The sequence below is a fragment of the Agrilus planipennis genome, unplaced genomic scaffold (genome assembly GCF_000699045.2).
Source record: "Agrilus planipennis isolate EAB-ADULT unplaced genomic scaffold, Apla_2.0 scaffold253, whole genome shotgun sequence".
Classification (NCBI taxonomy): domain Eukaryota; kingdom Metazoa; phylum Arthropoda; class Insecta; order Coleoptera; family Buprestidae; genus Agrilus; species Agrilus planipennis.
The window spans coordinates 366,319-388,986 of NW_020438991.1; the positions used below are offsets into that span (position 1 = coordinate 366,319).

General features: G+C 32.5%; 1 protein-coding gene across 1 annotated transcript in view; it reads left to right on the plus strand.

Moving 5' to 3' along the window:
• LOC108739814 (growth factor receptor-bound protein 14-like) overlaps positions 1–12,782 on the plus strand; it is a 117,535-nt gene extending 104,753 nt beyond the window's left edge. The window contains 1 exon segment of the mRNA XM_018473878.2: positions 11,791–12,782. Coding sequence (XP_018329380.1) covers positions 11,791–12,159 — 369 coding nt within the window. The 3' untranslated portion in view covers positions 12,160–12,782.
• Positions 12,783–22,668: the final 9,886 nt, after the last annotated feature.

A 22,668-nucleotide genomic window follows, 5' to 3' on the forward strand; every position in this document is an offset into this window, starting at 1 on the left:
ATTTCACAATAATTGAACCGTAAATAGATTTCGATTTCGTCAAAAAAAGTCGAGCTTTATCAACAACTTACCACATTACAATGTATAGATAGAGAAAATTCCACCGGTGAAATTGTTCATTTGTACTAAAGATATAAAAAACGCAATAAATATAGAACGCCGCTCATAAATATCTATACAGATAAAAAATAAACCGAAGCGAAACAGAAATTTTTCTACTATCTACACCGCATTAAATAAAGCACAAGAACAAGAACAAAACAAAACGGAAGCAAAAAATTATATTACGCCCTCGTTTAGCAAAAAGGATTTTCATTTTTTTATAAAAATTGTAGATACGTATTTCGAAAGAATCTTATTTAAATGATGATCACACGAATAAAATGTTCTAAACTTTTTGAATTCTTTTTTTGTACTTGTAAAACTTATTATTGTCTTTACCAACTTCACCCTTCCGATTACAAAGCAGTATTATAATAAAGTTATAACGCAAAAAAGAAAATCTTATTTACATGCCAAATACCCAGTACTTCCCATGTTGCAATTATCACTCCATATTTACTCATTGTCAGTAAATTTACCTTCTCTGATAAATAATTAGAGTAATTAATAATTCAAATCCACCTTCAGTCGCAAAATTTCTTCTTCTTCTTTAAAAATTATTTGTCTCAAAACTAATCTTACCTAATTTGAGGTAGTAGTGGAATGTTGAAGTTTGTATTGGGATAAGTCGTTTGTCCTAATTTGTATTATCTATTGATTACTATACTAAATTATTGATTATTCCAATGTATTTCTTATGTTTACTTTTTCTCGTGAACAAGATCAGTATGACCGAACTGTTATAATTTCTGTCGCTTGTTGGTAAATAAGGTTTTGATTAATGATAACTTATTAATATGATTTTGCCATCTTGCAGACTTTTAGTGTTTATAAACATTATATATAAGCTTCTTGAAACGGTTTCAACTCAACCTTCTCGTCGATAATCCGCCAACCAAGTATTAAAATTTCATTGATTTAGTGTTAAAAGTACTTTTTTGAATGGGACCTAATGTGGTTTGATGAGGGTGGTATTTAATGGAAAGACTTCCGGAACGAAGACTTAAACCATTAACCGTCTGGTTTTGCCGGGTTTCGGATAACCGGGTGCATCCCTAATTTTTAATACGCCCAACACGTTAAAGCTTTATTGTATTTATATGTATAGGTTTGAGCTTTAGGGTTCCGTACCTCAAAACAAAAAATCAAATCCTTATAGCTTATTGATCGTTAAAATTTACCTTCTGATCTAGAATTTTGAAATGTAGCACGAAGGAAGGTCTCACAATGGCTAGGAAAGCGAAAATCTTAAAATCATTAATTTTTTATTCTACTACATTAGTGCAATTAGTACTTACATGACAGACTTAATTTCCTTATCTTTAATGTACTATGTTGTATTTTACTGCGAAAATTTTCCGCATTTACAACAGAGAGATTTGTTGCTGTTTCATCGGTGTCTAATTGTTAATTAGAGTTTTAATTTTTTATTACAAAATAACGGACGTTTAACATTTTGCATTACTTTAAACAATTTTGGTCTTGAAGTCTGAAAAGGTTGACGATATTGTTCGTTTTAGTGGCGTGCTGAAAGCAATGCGAATAAGAAATTATTTTTGCCAGCATTTTGTACTTGGCAACACCACTTCCTCTATTTTATGTATTCCGTTTCGTAGAATTAACTGTTCCATTAGCCACCATAATTTAGCTCATTGTTAACTGTTATAACTTGTCGGTTACGTGATTTTCGTCTTGGTGCAGGGTGAAATTTCGTCCTCGTAAAATCAATATCTAGTAAAGCAGGAAACGTTAAATTTAACTAACGATTGTGTCGAAAGGGGTGATGATTCATAGATAACCGTTCCGTACTATTATCACTTGCTCCAGGAGATTTATGTACAATTGTAAATGTATGCGACAATAAAGAAATTATTCCTGAAAAATTGACAATGAGGTATGTGGTTACAAAGAAAAAATATGTTTCAGTTTAACATCTTCAATGGAATGCATTTAATTGTCAAAAGAATATTAAATCTTTCGTCACAAATCTTAATAAAAATTGATGATATTATCTTATATTTTTTAGTTCTGAAAGTTATCGTTTATCTTGTCATTCACACACTTTTGTTTTCCAGATCTGATCTAAAGCTTATAGACTTGTTACCACGAATAAGAATAAAAGAGGCAACCAGAAATAATCGTTTAAAATAATTTGCTTCATTAAACTCGATGATTATATCATCAAACTTTGGTTTATGCTTTGTTTCCATACTGTTATTTAGAAGAACTGTCTTATACATACAAAGTATTAGTAGCATTCTGTTTGGAGTGGTCGTACTTATGTTCTATTAGTCTTGTATGCAATGGTTGTCTCGTCTGACCTGTGTAACTCATTTCGTAATTATAACAGGGAATTTTGCAAATAGCATTGGTTTTATTACAAACTGCTTCGTAATAATTACGAAATGAGGTACATAGGTCAGACAAAACGATCATTTCACGTAAGATTAAAACAACATAAATACGACCAAAGAATATTAGAAATACAGTATATACATATAAGGGCAGTAATGGTACATAAACCAAAGTTTGATGATACAAGAATCCTATTTAATGAAACAAATTATTTAAAGGTTTATTTCTGGAGGCCTCTGTTATTCTTATTTATAGTAACAAAGTCTCCATTTACAATAAATTTAAAATATGTAAATATAAAATAATAATTGAAATTCGAAAAAGGTTGTTAAAGGTGTATGTGTAAAAAAACAAATTAATTACAATAACTTGACTGTATTTTAAAGAACAATACTTATCTGTCTAAAAAGAGATCAACTTGTCACTCGTAATGACATCACGGAAGATTTTACAGACGACTGCAAGTGGTGTAATTAACAATTCAATTAAATTAATGGAATCCTTATTAAAGAACTCTCGGAAAAATTGGCTGTCATTATCAACAGAAAAACAACTAAGTGGTTTTTACGCTAAATGGTTTTTATTCTTTTAATTTATTTTCCTGGAATATGTATGTAACTCCGATTAAATATTACAGGGTTAAAACTTTTTTCATCTCTTATTAATTAATATTTAATCAAGCGCAAAGAAAATTGTATATGGTGTCTTATTAAGTGTTGTAGTCGAGTGGTACTGTCCGGATTTATATTTATTGTACCTACTATTTAGTACTTTTACAAATACAGTCAAAATCTGTTATAATGGCACCCAAGGGACTACTCATATTTGGTCGTAAAAACCGATAGTCGTAATAGCCGGTAACGTTATTATTAAGTACTTAATACCTATTATTGAATGTGTGATTAATATATTCATATGTAAAATAAAACTAAATTTTATTTATTTTACATAAAACGTATTATAAAAAGANAATTTTTTATACCAATTTGCATTTGAAAGATAAAGTGACTCTAATATGTGTCAGTTTCTAATGACTGTTCTTTGTTTTTATTGGTAACATTGACAAATTGAAAATATATGTTTTTGTAAACCGAAAATTTAATAGTACATTAGAGACATCTGTTCGTGTTACTCTCAGAAATGTTATTTTATCATATCTTTGTGTATTGATAAAAGACAAGAAAATCGATGTGCACTTAAAAGTATTTAGTTTCCTTTTCTATTGTACTCGATAATGGAGATGCGAAGGGAATTCAATAAGTGGGAGGTTTATAAGGTCTATTTTTAGGGACCAGTATTAACTTCGTCGAAGCCTTACTCTTTGTAGTCCTTAATAAACGGCATCGTAAATTGGTTTAGACTGAAAACTGATTTTGTCACTGTTAGCATTTTGATATCTTCGACGGGAAAGATCGCCGGAAATAGCAATTATTGTATTATTTGTTACTAAAATTACTTATTGATGAATGTGTGTAAATTGAAAATAGTAAAATTCGGTTATAACTATGGCGACAGAACTGACAAAATTTCGATATTTTTAGTAAATGGACACTACAAGCGGTTTATTGTGCTCTAATATATTAGTACGCTATACTGGGATCGGGTAGTTTTTTTAGGATCCGGCCGGGTATCGGATAATAACGCCGAGTGCCCGGCAGTGCCAGGTAATTCTACCAGAGAAAAAAGAAAAGTCAAATATCAGCAGTAATAATTTAATAAGCATTTTAAAGCTCTGTTAGCTTTTCGCCAAAATGTGCTAAGATCATAATTTTGAAATTCTTCGTTTTTAATAATGTTATCATCCGTAGTAAATGATCTTAATATCCAAGAACTGGACTGACAATTATCCATATCCGGAAAATATTGCTTCAGTGAGTGAACCATAGAATTTTCAAATGTGATCTTGTTTGGTTCAATATTTACCAATTGTGCATAGAGTTGTATAATCATCGACATATCTAATTCTATATTTTTACTATCTAGCTACATATTTTAGGTCTTAATTATTAGGTTCTTTGTTACCGCCAGGTTCGGAATTTTGCCCCTGTATATTTATCCCTACAGTTGTACTGTCTTTAATGATGTTGATCACGTCTTCGATGTATAGATCAAAAAGTGCAAGCCATTGGAGAAAAAAATAATAAAGAAATAAACTTAATGATCATGCGATAAAAAATGGAAACCAGTCCTAACCTAACGTTTACTTATTGATTTCATTTGTAATTGTCCAAAAAATTTATGATGAGGGTGCCGGAAGAAAAGTAAAATCAAAAGTTTTGGCTGCTATCGTGCCTGATGGTCACGTTCGTGTTTCATGTCAAAACCAAACAAAACGTACACAAAAAGTAGCGTGCGGCCTATAAAAAACTTTTTGATTGACAGTTTAATTAATTTAAAGAACAACTTAATTGTACTGGAGGATGTGTACGTACAATTGAGGTTTACGCCTTTATTGTGTTGCCGGCATAAAAAACGACTGATGCCTTCGGTGACCGGTGTTGAATTCTACAAGGGCCAATAATAAAGCACACGTAGCATATGTATATGTTTGTTAAACAAGAAACGGAATTGTCTGCTAAAGCGACGGAAAATCAACTTGGTTTTTCTTATGAAAGCTCTGCTGACTAGTAGGTTATAAGTAATTGTCGAAAATAATTATTAAAAAAAAAAAAACGCATGTATCAGATTAAATGAACAATATCAAGATTTAACACACAAGACCTTGACCGAGACTATATCAGTAAGACCAAGACAAAGACTAGAAATATTTAAAAATGACCCAACACCAAGACCGAATAATCAAGGCCAATACCAAGACTGGGACAGTTTTGCTCTTGGGTTTTCTTTGCTCATTACTATTAATGACGGCTGCTTAACAATCACAAAAACACATATTATAGGCCCCCCTCGGAGATTCCATCATCTATTCCTTTTTACTGTCAGTCATGCTCATCTCTGCAAGGTTGTCACCTGAACCACATCATTTGATTGATCATCATCATTGAGTCTTATAACTAAACGTCAAATGTCGATGATAACTGATAATGCTGGACATATAACTTCAACCAGAATAGTTGATAGATAACATCATAGACCAAATGCTTCAAACTGATGGTAATGTCATGACTGCAAGTACAAAATTGAACGCTTTCGAAAACTCTACAGAAAAATGAATCAACAAGTTAGAAGAACTAGTCCTTTCACTCACAAAAGAGATAAAAATGAGACTACACTGCGGTATAATGTGTCGTAAGGTGCCTCCTTTAGGAATTATACGAATTGATGAGAAGTGTTGGTGATGAGGGTGAGAAAGATGAGATCGGACTGGAGGAGGATTTTTGAAATATTCTTGCCTCCGGAATTTGCTTACACGATCTAAGGAAACCACGGAAAAACTTGGACCAACGCAAAGAGAACCCACAAGAACCGGTTACCTTTAGAACTCTAAACTGTGTTCCAACCACCATACGCATCCTTGAAGTTCCGAGGCTAATTTTACTTGAAAATTTTGTTGGGATTTGAAATTGTTCGAATTTCGGGCCGTTCGAGATACGTGGTACCGGTGAAGATTAAATTGCATTTGATACTGCCTCGTATTTTCGACGTACATGTGTATTGACTTTGATTGATGGCTAAAAGGAATGTGCAAAAAAGTGTGAACAAGCTCCAATCGTTTGAAGCGTCTGCCAAAATTTAGTTGTGCGGAATATTAAGTGGATAACTGTCTGCCAAAAAATATGTAATATGTTATACACACTTACAGAAAATATCTTATCTTTTTTATTTCCTGCGTTTTTTTACCATAAAATCGGCGTTTCATTATTAATTCTAATTATACCTACAAGAAACTTAGCAACAAAAGAATTATAGAATAATAAGGATTAAATTGAAGGAAAACAGAAGACTATTAGCAGTCATACAAGAACTCTTAAAAATAATTAATATATTGTAATATTAAAAATATAATTTCATGACGTTTATAAAGTTGGCAAGACAATTTGTTCGAATCAAAAAATTTTCGAATAATAATTTCCCGCTAATTATTCACTAATTAGTTGTGTTTTTTATTTTTAAAATACCTATATTGTATGTTTTGCTAACTTGATATAAATTTAGTGAAACACCTAAGGCGATTGTTATTAAAAAATAACTTTCGACAACAATTAGCCTGATAGGAATTTGCGGTTAATTTGCCGTGACAAAATTGCAATCAGCAAAATTGGGACAAATGGAATTTTACCCCCTCCGGGTGGAGTTTTGCTACAGATTTCTAATAACTTACTTCATTTGCGAATAGGTCGAGAAATTTCATTGCGATAAATTTCTAAGTCTACAATTCGAGAAATTCGCATGCGATGAGGTTTTACCCCCTCCTAGGGGCGTTTTGCTGTAACTTCATTTACCAAGCGCAAATTATTCCTGAGAATTTGCTGTTTATTCTGTTAGAATTGGTTCTAGACTTTGAGAACTTTTTGCAATAAAATTTAATAATAAACTTATACGCAAGAGAAGTGATATTTTGGGGATTCTCAGCAAAACACCCTTGGAAGGCAGTAAGACTTTATTTATCGTGCCCCAATTACTCGTGTTACTTATGAACTAGCTGTTCACCCCTGGGGAATTGGTTGTAGACCTGGGGAATTTTCCACAATGAAATTTTCTGATCTATTCACAAATGCAGTGACTTTTTGGGAATTCGCAGCAAAACAGCCCCTCGAAGAAGTGGTAAGACTTCATTTATTGCAATTTCGCGCAATGCCATTGTATTATGGCAAATCAATTAATTAATTAATTTTTTTTATAACAAACGCCTTAGGTGATTAACATCATCATCATAAGTTCGTCAGTCCTAAGAATAGCTCTGGACACGCACCTTCAGTCTTTCCTATCCTGATGAGCTAATCTTCGCATTTCGCTAAAAACAGAACATCCCACATCCTTAACTATTTGCGAACACTAATCTATTCTAGGTCTACCTGTACTCTTTTTAGCTCCTGTTTCTGCCTCTAATATGTCTCTGACTAGCCCTTCATGCTTGAGAAGATGTCCTACCAACCTATCTCGCCTATTTCTTATTGACTTCCATAGAGTCCTCTGTTCTGCTATTCTTTGTAATACCTCTTCAATTCTAACCTTCTCTTTTCACTGTACCCTTATCATTCGCCGGTAACACAACATTTTGAACGCTTCTAACCTGTTCTTTCCCCCTGCGTCCGCCGTCCATGCTTCGCACGCGTACAGCGCCGCGCTCCATACATACACCTTTAACAATATTTTTTAAAAATAACACAAATTTGTTTCTTTCACAACTATTTAACGATTAGTTAGTGGCAAATTATCATGGGAAACATTTTTCGATTCGAACTTTATATTTTTGTTTTAATGCTTATTACACTTGCTCCATTGATTCCCCTCACTTTCTATGCTGAAATCAATAAAATTTACCAATTTTTGGCGTCTCTAGTCTAGTCGTACTTAAAATGCCGGAACTAACCTTACATAATAGAGCAACATTTCCGCGCTGGAATGTGCAATTTTTGTTATATTTGAAATGAAACTCTTTAATGAACAAACTGTGGGGATTTTGTATTTTCCTATATTTTCATTGCTGTTTATTTAATTATAGGTAAATCGTTTACAGGGAGGGGGCTAGCATTTGTAACGTAATATTTGGTAAGGTAGTTATGATGAAAGGGTGGGAGGGATCCAATAGGCGATACTCTGACTGACGGCGCTATAATACATTCAAAAGTGATACAGGAAATTGTCATTTTATTTACTTTTGGTAAAAACTGTGAAACATTAAACAATTAACCTTATTCTAGCCAATTAGAGGAGAACTTGGGAAAGAACGGATAATGAAACACTTGATAACTTTGTTTCCAAGAAAATGCGTGCGAGTTGGCTGACCGATTTAATACTACGATACACATACAGACATTGTATACATGCACTTCATAGTGTAGTATGGGTATACAGCACACCACCAAGTGTAATTACTCCTATGTTCAATTACCCGGCAACGCCAGTAACAAAGCAACAACAGTAATGCAATCGTATGGTATTGTATTAATTTCTGTTGCTGCCATTTAGGTATAATTTCCAAACAATGGGAAAAAGGTGACGAAATAAAATTGGAAATAAAATTGACCTGAGAACGGCTCTAATTAAGATTAAAAATTATGTTGCACATTGTGACGCGATAATAATATTTTTTTAATCATTCTATTGACAAAATATAATAGCAGTAATAAAGTAAAATAGCAGTGCAGATACTCTAGTTAGTTAAGTCTATAATTTGAACGGTATTCCAGTATACTTAACGTACTTAAGGTTAATGAAATTCCTGTAAGAAATAGCACAATGGTCGTAAACTGTATATTGACCGGATATGGTTATAGTAATGATACTATTGCATAGTAAGTTTTAATTAAAGTGCCTATTATATGGGCGTTGGTTATTAGGTAGGTATACCGGATTTTTATTAATAATAAAGATAGAGATAGAGCCGACTAAACAGGGAATGATGCAGAATTGTGTGTTCTCTAAAGCGGTGCGACCGAAATTTAATTTATGATAAAGTTACAATTAATTTTAAACTAATCGATAGTTAACACGAGAGATGCACTAGATAGTTATTTTAATATTCATTCTTTCCCTACTTTTTCTTTCCTTACGTACCAAAGCGAAACAAGGACGGTGGACGCGACGAAAAAGAAAAGGTAAGAAGCGTTCGAAATGTGGTGTTACAGGCGAATGATGAGGATACCGTGGATAGAGAAGGTTAGAAAGTATTAGAAAAAGAAAGAGAACAGAGGACTCTATGAAAGTCAATAAGAAATAGGCGAGATAGGTTGGTAGGACACCTTCTCAGGGATGAAGTCTAGTCAGAGACATATTAGAGGCAGAAACGGGAGTTAGGAGGGGTAGAGGTAGACCTAGATTAGATTACTGTTCACAAATAGTTAACGATGTGGGTTGTTCTTGTTTTAGGGAAATGCGAAAATTATCTCAGGATAGGAAAGAGTAGAGTTGCGTGTCCAACCAGTCTTAGGACTGACGACCTTCTGATGGTGATGTACCATTATTTTTTTTTTGTTTTAGTTTTATTTATTTTTATACAATATTGTTTTGTCAATATCGCTTCCATTTTATTTATAACTCCTCCTTGTTAGATGCTAATACTACTACATCATCTGCAAATTTAACTATACTAATATTTTGCCCCTGTATATCTATTTCTACTTATACAGACTAAGTATCACTCTTATATCTCTGTAACCATCCCTACATTTGTAAGTATATTTAACATCTTGTCCAATTTAACATTGTCAAAACCTTTTTCTAAATCTATAGTATAAATCCTTTGTACGCCCTTATTCCTTTTTTATCATTTTCTCTATTGTTACACGTAAAGCTAAAATAGCCTTCTTCTATTTCTTCTAAACCTAAATTGATCTTTCTGTAATAGTTCTTTCGACCTTTTTTCCATCTTCCTCTGTACAATTCTAGTTAAGATTTTTGACATATGGGAAGTCGCACCTCTCTTTTGAGGTATGATAACTACCACTTTCCGTTTATAGTCCTCTAGGACTTTCCCATGTCTTAAATGTGAATAACTAGTCTAAAGATACGTTCTCTAGTCTCTTCTGCTGTATGTTTTAAGATTTCCGTCTGCTTCCCATCTATACCTGGTACCTTATTATTGTTCAAGTTTTTTAACTTATCTCCACACTGTCTTCCTTCTCTAATATATCTCCGCACTCTTGGGCTGTGTACAGGTTCTCTAAATATTCTTTCTACCTTTCTGCCTTTTCTTCATTTTCTATCAACATGACCCCTGGCTCGTTTGTTATATTAGTATATTTTTAAATAGGAATGTTTACTACCTAACGTTATCTCATTTGTCTAGATATAGGATCTTAAGGGGTAAATTAGATTATTTTATAAATTTTTATTTAATTGCTGATTTTAGTATTCAAAACTCTGACGGACTATTGTTAAAGTGGTGCCAGTCACGCTTGAAAGGATAACTATCAGTAAAAATTATCATGACGAGAATGCTGTTGATATGATAATTATGTTCATTACAAGAAAAATAACACAATATTTCCAAAAATTAATTTTAATATTTAATTATGAAAAATGAATTGTATTCAGTAAGAAGAAGAGAGTGAGACATTTATGGTCGGCAGTGCCTTTTATTTGATTTATTATAGCTAATTAATAATAACGTTTCCGATAATTATCAAATAAGTTTGATATTAATCATCATTCTTGCGTTGAGCAACAACGGTTTACTCGTTGGTTTATTAAAACTACATGCCGAAGAATACTAACCACATTGGTGGTTTCGACAGATTGATTAATGCTTTTTATTATTAATTAGTGATTATTTTAATCTCTGGCATTTGGAGAACGATGCAGGAAAACGTTTTCTAATTAGGACGCTCTGTAATTTTTCATCAAGTTCATTACAAATTTTGCTATATGTGCATAAAACTTCATGGATTTAAGAAAATATTCTCCATATCATAAAAAAACTGTATTCCTTAAAAAAATTAAAATGAATTATCTAAAAACGCGCAATAGTTTTGATTTTATTAATGTGCTCTCTAACAACTGTTTCAGTTACTACCAAAAAAAAAATTGAATGGTGAAGGTATTTTAAAATCTCGTGGGCCACAAAATACGCTAAAGGCAGCCGTAACTGGGGCCATTTTCAAAACTTTTTGAGCCTTGCTACACAACTTTAGATAAACTTCAAACAATGTCGGGCAATGTTTTCAGCAAGTGGTAAAATTGTAGAAATCAATGAGCGGCCGGAACGTAACTCAAAGCCATGGCCCATGAGATTCTCAATTACCTCTAGTTAACGTTATTTCTTATTAGATACAAACAGCGTAGTGCACGCCATCTGTAAAAAGCTACATTTTGTGAAGTACATAACCTACATATTTGAACTATGAACTTTTTGTTCTGTTTAGGTACGTGTCAAAGCTGTAGGGGTAGCTACGACGTGGTTTTAGTTAGACAAGTTGGTATTCTTATGGACTTTTATGAATTTCACAAAATGTTTTTTTTGAAATGTTGAAGTTGATTGTCCATGACATATTGATGAGACTCAATAAGGTAGACATCGCGACAGAATACTAACCACTATTTCAAGTTTTTCTTTTGATAGTTTAGAATCCCGGGTTTGCACCGTATATTGTCTCTTGTGACGATGGATAGTTAAACACCAATTAAGAATCCTGAACTTTTGAACATCCTTTAATTTTTAATAATTATTTTAAATGTAAAAATTGTAGTTAATTTCTGTTTTTGTTACAGCACTTGATAGTGGAGGAGGGCAAATGCCCAATTGTGTGTTCGCCTATATGGGTCCGCGACGCTAAAAAACAAGTTTGGGGAAAAGCATTCTTGCTCCTGAAGGACAAAAAGCTGTACCTATCGTATAAGGTGCACGCTCTGGCCAAGTTCTTGCGAGCGGCAAAGTCCAAGGACAATACGGTAAGCTTCAGTCTTTCAATCCATTTAAATGCATTTAATTTCAGTAGGTATTTAAATAATAATAATAATAATAGCCATAAAAACTCGTATGACTCATGCGGCTTGAACTACAGTAATTATCGTCTCGTGCCGTTGCTGGCGAAGCAAAAAATATTAGTGTACAAAAACTTTACTATTAAATGTATATAGTTGGAACGTTCTTCTTTCTTATTTTCACTTGGGACTGTAGTCATTACAGATAAAATGAAAAGAGATGATAGATACAAAGTAATCAGGTGTAGGTTTATAATTTTTTGGGGGTTCAGTAAAGGCTTTCTGAGTTTTCAAACTGATCGTGTGGGAATAATTGGTATGTCGTCGTGTTATACACAGTGAGTTGTAAAAAATTGATAATAGACTAGGATCGTCACCAAAAAGTTCAGTGCGTTGTAAATATTAGTTCTTGGATTGATTCATATGGTGTAATGACGTAAACTCATTCTCCTAATAAGTATAGTATAGAAAAGCGTGTCCAACCTGTCTTAGGACTGACAACCTTATGATGAGCTCCGTTTTTACTCACCAAGTGATTTGATAAGTAAATTTTTACTATATTTATGGTTTGTAAGTTAATTCAGGTATTTTTATTTTTCTTGAACTTTTATTTGCAATATTAGAAAATAACAATAGATTCCTAAGTTGCCCAAACTGAATTTATTTTGGTAAAAGGGGAGAGGTTACAGCGCCTCAGATTTGCTACTGCAACCAACTGTACTACCTATAACAATATATCTCTGCATGTTTCTTAATAACTATTGTAATTATTCCTTTAAGTAGACATTATTGTACTACACATACGTATTATCGAAGAAAAATATGCTGGTGTTATGGTGTTCAAGGTTGGACTCGGTGTATCTATACAACATGAGTACTGAGGAGAGTTATTTGCGTAATTTGTTTAAATTATATACATTGGGTAGACACTAGTTATTTCTCAAGACTTATGGGCGTGAAAGTTTTTTAAAAACCGCTGTCTACAGTTGATGCATTACTTCTTGAGGAAAAAACAAATGTATCTTATTGTATAACTGTCTGAATTAGGTAAGTACAAAATATACATGGGTATGTATTAGGGTGCCCTTAAAAAAAACGGATATTTTTTTCTAATCCTGCAGGATATCAAGGATATTTCAAATCTATGTCAAGGCACTTTTTTTTAATTTTCAAATTAATGTAAATACAAATTAACAATTATTTTCTTGAAAAATGGAAATGAAGAACGAGGCACGCAGAAAAACTACGAAGACAATTATTAATTTTAAAAAATGTCTATAAAAAACTTCTTAATATTTATTTATACGTATTTACGGTCACTCGAAAACACAATGTACAATGTATATTCCATAAAATTAAAAAAAAAAAATTGACAGACTTTTGTAAATTAATCCCATCGATTTGAATTTTTAAGATTATTATATCAAACATAGACAATAATAATATGACTACAAAAAGTGGATTTTGAATTGGTTTAGAAATTTTTAAGTCTTCAGTGATCAGTCAAACGTTTTTATTATTATTTCCATGCGGGACCAAAGTAAAGAAAATATTGATTTTGTTTGGATCAACCTAATGTTATTACTGATTAAAAAGTTCAGAGAGGGTCAGGTCATGCACTACGTTAGGTGGTGGGAGAGGAATGTCAAAAATTGATGAATTTTGCGTTACGTAATTTAAATATTAAATTAGGTATTAATGTTCTCAAGCCTGAAGTATTTCCTTTAGTGTGTTACCAATTTTTAATTCATTTACTGAAGCGGTTTTTACAAAATGATCAAAACTCGAAAATCTTTTAACCGATTTTGATACGATTTTGATTAAGATGTCGATGATTATCCTTGAATAGTTTAAAGCTAAAAATATTTACATCTATAACTTAATAATTACAGGTATTTTAATAAGATTCCAACTGCTGTATCGGTCCCTGCCTACGGGCATGTTCAAGAACCGGCGGGAATCAATGTAATGATTATCACGTACATGCTTGCACGTAACAATATTATTCACTTTCAGTGTAGAGATGCAGACCATTAGAACGAAAGATGCATTGATATAAGTGAAGTTTTGAGCAATTTAATTGAATGAATGTTTGTTATATAATTGTACATAAAAAAAATTTGGTCTCACAGGCTACTTTCTTCCTAAAATAGCTGGACCAGTGAACTACATACATTTGTTTAGTCCAAAATTGTAAAGTGTGGTTTGGTTTATTTCAAATTGTTAGCCATCTATCATGATAATGGGTAATTCGGTATGCAATACATATGTATTTTAAAAAAGCATTTATAATTTAGGATCGCGGTTACAAGTCGTGAAAAGCGTGAAGCATTTGATTGATTTATGAATTAAATGTTGCGGGCGCTGAGTCATCATTTGGCCTTGGCCTTGCAAAATGTTCCAAACTGGATTGGCACAATATCGCGTGGTTGAAGAATGTAACTTATACATAATATACTTGTATATGAATTTGTATACGTAATAATAATGACTGATGACGATGGCAGTTCGTGTTTTACGTTTTGTTTGGCACGTAAAATGGAATCGATTGATTTCTCCCAGAGAACCAACTGTCTCCGATGTATCCAATATTTGTGACATGCACTGGCACAAATTGTTAACAATCTTTTTAATTATTTTGACATATGATCAAAACTATACCAAAAAGTGTTTTCTGTTCTCTCAGTTCTCATTGCTTCGATGCCCTATGATAAATCTAATCGTGCAGTAAAATAATTCATGCAAATCGAATGTGTTGTATATATTACAAGAACACCACTCGCGGTTGAAAATCAGTTTCAAGCAAGGCTTGTACTCGCTGCAAATAACAAGGATGCAGCAACTGTTCTTTTAAAATTTGCCACATTTTCCCTTCCAGGGGTGTTACAGTTCCAACCCGCAAATAAGTACCATCACATTATTGCGAGAACAACTGTTCTACGGTGACATATTTACCTACACGTATAATTGATGTTGTATTGCTGAATTAGTTTATTGATCTGCATATCGATTGCCTTATACATGGTTTAAATATTAAAAGAATAAACGCCTACTAGAGGTTGGCTATTAACATAAATACTCTAAACCACACTTAATCTAATCTATCTAATAAACAATACATGAGCAAAACATATAAAACATATGCTACACTGATGCTGGTAATCACCAGCTGATTGAGTGTAGCGTTGCGGGACGTATTTCTCTTCCAGGGCCGGAATTGAATTTTCCTATACTTCCAACTACTTTCTTCTTGAAACAATGAACTTTAGATCATACAAACTTAGTTTTCATATTTTATCTTCTGGAAACTCGGCTCTTATATCTGTTACGCCCTATACAACACTATTGAAATCTGGTAGGGAGGCATTAAAGGATGCCTTAAATAAAATGAAAGCGGTATTGACACAAGAGTATGGAATGAAAATAAATAAAAGCAAAGACAAAAGTGTTGGTGTGTAAGAGCGGTGAAAATAGGGCTAGAAATAATAAAGAAATCAAAGACGAAAAAGTGGAGGAATTCGCCCATTTTTGATATCTAGGAAGTCAGATGGAAAAAGCGTTAGACATAGAACAAAGAATAGCATAGAGTTGAGTCGATTTTAAGAATACAACAATCACTTGTTATTTATTTTAGTTATGGATATTCGGAAACGACAGAGTAACCATGGACAGACACGTACAGATTATTTTAATTCATACATTCCGTAGTGCGAATAAAGAAATAGCGTTTAATTACATCATTTGATGACGTTTTTCTTTCCGATCAGTTAGTTTAAGTACTACTGTGTAGCGTAATAATAACGCCTTGAATCAGTGCCATATTTTTCTTGATGCTAAAAGTTGTTATCTTATCCATAATATATTTTATTGAATTAAAACACCAAAAGCTTCAAGAAAATTTATTGTATGAACACAATAATTGTTTCATCCCACGGTGACTTCATCACGAAACTTTTGGTGTTATATAAATTTTAAGTGTTATCATAAGCTATTATATATGAGATTTAATGATGTATGTAATAGAATGGTCTCTGGAAGATTACGTTTGAACGAAAATGCAATAATGAATATGTAAAGTACAGATGTATGTATACACAATTATCTTGGCGTCACTCCAAATTGCCGTTGGTTTATTTATGGAGCGGTGGAAGTTTTTATGATACTAAAGTTATAAAAAATTGATGGGGAAAATTCGTTTGTGTCTTTAGGTAAAATCGTAAAGGAGGGTTTCCTTAATAGTAAAAGAAGGAGATTTAATAAATTATATTTCGCTGCAATGTTGATCAGTATAAATGTTGGTCATCATCACGAAGGCTTCAACTCGAAGACTGGCTGGACACGCACTTCTACTTCTTTCTGCCAATAGCCGATACTTATTCGAATTTTTTTAAAACTCGAGCATTTTCATATTCCTTTCTTTTCCTCCAACAACCCTCGTTCCATCATTCTTTACTCCTAATGGTTACTTTTATTATCCTAACGGTTCTACATTTTCTTTCGTTATATTAATTTTTCCAATCCTGAATCTTTTCAACCGTTTCTTCTACTCTCTTCCTACACTCTCTTACTGCCCCCTTGTCCCAGTCAAACACTTCCTTGTGTACTTCTTCACTTCCTCTTTCCTTTTTTTCTACTTTTACACAATTTCTAATGGTATTAGGTGGCCCGAGCCTATCATTTTTTTAACTCCGAATTTTTAAATTTGAAATTTGCTTCCTACTCCCTTCCATTAAGCAGGACGTAATTTAGAACTGACTTATCCCTCACACGTTCCGTTAAATGTACTTATCCCTTTTTTTTTTAACTATTCGATCAGTTTTCCTTTGGCTTTCCATGTATGTATACATCGCTTGATTGCCTTTCCCATTTCTCATCTTCCACTAAACAACAACCTTTTTAAATAAAATAATACAACACAATAAATTTTAGCTTATTTAACAAAATTAGTGAAAATAAGAATTGTGTTCGTTTTTTTAGCGAAAATTTCTCTCCCCTGCCGTATTTCCCCTGGCTCATTAGATGCCAGGGGAGAGATCATAAGTCCAGGGTAGATACAGAAGTGGGATATAAGCGACGGCCGCGAATAAAAAAGGGGAACTTGTTTGATTTTAGAAATGTTTAAATAAGCCTTTCATGTTTTTTTATGTCTGCAATCATTTTGTGCTCGGTACTTTATATTTAGTAATCATTAATGCGAAACCGAAACTGATGATGTGTTTGGGCCTGAAACTGAATCTGAAGACGAACCATGTGAAACTATTTGCGTGTCACTAATGTCTTATAAAAATGAAGCAACTTCAAATATCTTCTTCGCTTTTTGACGAATCAGTTTCTGAAGGGAAAAGTCAGTTTGAAGACGAACCACAACTCTCAACATCTGGGGATAAAAGAATTCAAAGTGGCGATTTTACATTGGTGAAAATTTTTCATAAAAGCACAGAATATCGTTACGTAGCTATATGTACAGGAGTCGAAGAAGATGAAGTCCAGGTCATTTTCTGCAAAATCTGTGATGATAGTAGGATAAATTTCAGAACTGATGACAATGATATTTGTTTCATCAGATGGGACCAGATCATAGAAAACATATCAGCCCCTAACTTAAAAATGAAAGGATAGCGGCTTTTTTATGCTTTTGACAAAAGTATTAACGGTTTTTAACAGGCGTGATCTCATTTGTTATCTTTTTTATTTAAATGTTTAATTATTTTTTTGTAAATGAAAGATACTATAAGTTTCTTTGGTTTTTTGCAATTTATGTTTGTTTTTTTGCAACTTATATGCAATTAATAATCATTTACCTTGTTTCAAATAGAAGCTCCAAGAAGTTTGTTTTTTTTATAGAAAAAGAAATTATTATGTGGTTTTTGTTTATGTAGATACTAACGAATTTTGTTTTCTGTTTAATAATTCAAGTTATATTAAGAAGACTGTATGAAGATTTAAAAGTCTTTGATAGTTATAAACTATACCGAAAAAAATATATAAGTGTCTCTACCCTGTATAGAGTATCTCCCCTGGTCTCTTAAAAAACATGTAAAAATGAATTAATTGACTGGCCATCTTAAAGTAGTATACAAAATACTTGATTACATAGTACAACTTCGGAAAAAACATATTTTTAAATATTTATATCACGCAACTTTTCCATCATCAGACAACCTCTTAACGTAGAATCGCCTCCCTACAGTAACCCTTATGACTACGTTTACTACCTATCAAATTACGTATACAATTTACAATATACATAATTGCCAGCAATTTTGTATAATCGCTATTTAATCAATTGTCTGTAACATACATACAAGTATGCAGAGAATTATCAAAGTATAGTAATTTTGGATTTATTTTTAGACCAAAGGCTCTTTTATACGTATTGGCCTTTCCCTATTGGGCAGACTAACGAATTTCACTTTTGATAGCACTTTTTTTTATTATACACAACGTTTAAGTAGTGCAATTGGGGTCGTATTGTGCCCATAAATAACGCTAATTTTATACTCGATTAGTTGTTGTCACGAATGGAATTTTTATACGAGATGATTGTCATGCATTAATTAAAACACAATAGTGGAATTATTCACAGAGTACGCTCCAAATAACTTTGATTTAATCTACCGTTTAATCTAGAATGACAAGCCTAGCACCTTTTTTATTTGCGATTAGATAGAATTAGGAAAATTTTCCTCAGACGACTTTGTACTGGGATCTGTTTTGAGATTAATTCTGAGAGAAAGCCTTGAAGCATTAGTGATAGTAACATATTGTACCTATATAAGCAGCGGATTGTTGAAGATCTTTTTGAATTAGTTTTCATTATTTCGTTGTCTAGAATTCTCAGATGTCTTATGATTCATTTTATTTTTGAAGCAGTCGGTACAGGTTTGTTTTATGGTTCATATAATACCTATTCGTTTCTCATTTTAAAAGTGCTTTGTGAATATTAAAATAGACGTGTGCTTTATGACGAAACTTTTGCACATGCATGTTCTAAAAGTTAGAATACTCCGTATTTTATATGAGAGATAATTCACTATCATATACGTATTTAAGTATACGTATTATAGTAGTTCGTAAGTTGAAGGAACATTGCAGATAATTCATATACTTCTTGATTGTTTTACGTTTTATTGGCCATTTAGGTACTATTGTAAAACGAATGTAAAATGTATATATATAATTACGTTAATTTATGCTTTGGCTGAAACAGCAGGTAATGATTACACTGCAGCGGTGGTGGATATGGGTCTTGTTCTTTTAATCCTTGTTTTTCTGAATGTTTTAGATACCTAAAACTGGTACAAAAACTTAAAACAATACTTGTGGATTATTCACGGTGGTATACCGCAAAATGCTCTATTTTAATTTTAATTACTAATGATGATCTGTTGTTTTTTGCGGTTTTTTTTTGTCATCCTATTAGCTACAGGTATTCTTCGTTCGCATTTGGTAACATTTTCGTTTTAAATTTTCAAGGCTACTTTAAAAATTGCAGATAGAGTGTAGGAAATCACTCGACTTATTGGTACACTGCAATTTGAGTTATACTTACAATTAATATAAATGTATGAAATGGTTTGCTTAATTTACGAATTTTTATGCTTCTTTGAAGTAATATTGAAATAGTAGTAAAATAAATGATAAAATGAGCAAAGATACAATTTATACTTTTATATGAAATATTATTATGAAAATTTCTGAATTTTTACCTACTACAAATTACCTCAAATTAATGAGGGAAAAAGAAATAGTGCACAATAAAAATAAGATAGTTTATAAAAAATTTGAATTGTATAGTAAATACCTATTAATAAGAAACAGGCGAGATAGTAGGACACCTTTTTAGGCTTGAAGGGCTAGTTAGAAACATATTGGATACAGAAACAGGAGTTAAGAAAGGGAGAAGTATTAGACCTAGATTAACTCAGAGTAGGAAAGAGTGGAGGTTGTGAAGTTGGAGGTGAAGTCTTAGGACTGACGACCTTATGACTTATAATTTGATCTTTTAGCGAACAATATAGTTCGGTGGTTGCAGTATTCGCTCACTGCCCCATATATGCTTTCAGATTTTGTCTTTTTTTTGTTGTTGAAGAATAGATCACTTTTTGTTTGTTTTTTATTTTGTACAATATAATACACTTTGTACAACTTACTCACTATTTGCTTGTATATCGAAAATATTGTTGGTTGATAATTGAATTGTTGAATATGAATTGATTGAGTTGGTAAATTGAATATTGAATGTCGGATTGATTGAATGCAGAATCTTGAATACCAAAAATTTCCCTTTTCGTTGCTTAAATAAAGTCTGCACAAAATAGGCAATGCCTATCATGCAAAATTACCTCTTCGCCGTCGCTACGCACCCCTCAGATATTATCTGTACATTTCGAAGTGATGACGTTGCGACGGACTTGGGTTTTCCATTAATGAATGATATTGTGAGACCTACCTGGTCCGATCTCTTCGTTAAAATTACTGCATTACCTATTCTAAGAAACTAATATTTATCTATACCTACAGAAATAAATACCTTAAAATTGAATAGAACTATAAGAAAATACAAAGTGTTGACTATCTAAAAATATGAACAAAATTAAATATTTACAAAAATTACAAACCCTAACAAAATTGAATATGTATATATACAAATATTAATTGATGACGCAACAATAGTAAAAAGTTTGTCTTTATATTTCAGTCATGTGTTATTCAGGTATAGGAACATTTACTGCAAGGATATTCTTGTAGATCTCTTTTTTCAAACAGTGGTAAAGTTTATTTTTTTTAATATTTAGTGTTACAATCTAGTAAAGCAAACTAAAAATTTCAGATATTAAAAATGTTTTGTTCCCGGAAACGAATATATTAAAGTTGTTTCAAATAGTTTAGCTCATAAATCCAATGGAAATTATAATTCTTCGTTTAGTTTGCATATTTGGTCGAAATACGCAAGCATTTGGTTTTGGTCTTGCCTATTCGGTCTTGTTCATTCGGTCTTGGTTTTAGTCTTGGTCTTGTTCGTGCGGTCTTGGTCTGGGTCTTGTTAGTACTAAGACAGTCTTTCTCGGACTTTTGGTCTTGTATTTTCGCGAGACAAAAACCAAGACAAAGACCAATTTTGTCTACTACTACAGAATATTGATCACCATGTGAACTTTTGCCGTATACATACCAAGATAAATACAGTCGAACTTCGATAACTCGAACTGCGATGTGACACATAAAAACTTCGAGTTATCAAATATGTATGTACTACAAGTACATATATGTATGTATTTACTATTTTACTGTAAAAAAGTCAGTTATTTGTGACTGACGAACGGATTTCTTACTTTGATTTTTGAAAAAAGCTTCAATTTCATTAAACTATTACCTATACAGGGCATCGGTACCCTCACTTGCACTATCATTTTCCACTGTGGTGATAATTGAGTGCTTATTCTTTAAAATAGTAGAAATTGTACTTGCCGAAATACCGTACTTCAAAGCTACATCTACATTTCTTGAGCCACTTTCCACTTTCTTTATAATTTTAAATTTTTGACCAACAGACAATGTTTTTAAAGTATATATAGATGACATATTAACACACGCAAAAATGTCTTTAATGTAATATATAACTGAAATAGGCACAGTATTTTTTACTTATTGTTAGTAGTAACTAGTAGGTCAAACAAGTGAACTTAGCAAGTGTAGAAACTGAACTGCCTGCATAAATACGTTAAAATCGACCGTAATTACGGGATTCCCTCAGAAAATTCGACTTATCGAAGTTGGCGCAAAATATTTCGTTCGAGTTATCAAGATATTCGAGTAATCGAAGTTCGAGTAATCAAGACAAATTTACACGCATTTCCTACTTTTGACGCTATTGCCAACCAATTTGGTTCGACTTATCAAAAATTGGAGTTATCGAAGTTCGACTGTATATCATTAAAATGTCGCTAAAATTAAAATGCAATTGCTATGCAACACCGACAACAGGTGCCTACCACATTTCTAATTTTGGTGGGTTTATCTAGTCTTAATAAATTTTCTGTAAGTTTCCTTCTTATGTGACATTATGCATCAACTGACACGCCATTAATGTTCTTGTAAATCGCACTGTATATGCTCCTTTTTTAAAGTTATTTTAAAGGAAAACAGTTGTTGCCGTGCAAATTTTGTGTAGAGGAAATTTGTGGTCTTCACGAACGTTGCTCTTGCACGCCGTGCTTTCTGCAGGTAAAGCAATTTTGCAATGCATTCAGTCGTGTCCAGATGAAGCATAATAGTATGAGGCAAAACCGAGAGAAATGAATAAAATAAAAAAGAACGAGTAGGAACAAGCAAAAAGACATCACAGCCAGGTCAGTCTCCTTGATTATTATTATGAGAAGATTCTAGGTCCGCGTTGCGTTTTGCTAAGGCTGCATCCGAGTCATTTGTAATCGTTACCATGATGGATGGTGTTTCTTATTTTAAAGTCCGACTTCCAATCCCATAGCTCTCTCGACACAGTTCTCCTCCTTTTGTATAAATGACCGGTCGTGAAACAATTCTACCCAACTATTATTTATTTTTGCGAAGAAGTTCAGACGCCACGGAAACGTAGCATCTGTAACTGTCTTAAGTAAAATCGAAAACAACTGCATCGCTAACAACAATGCTTGTGCCAGTCTT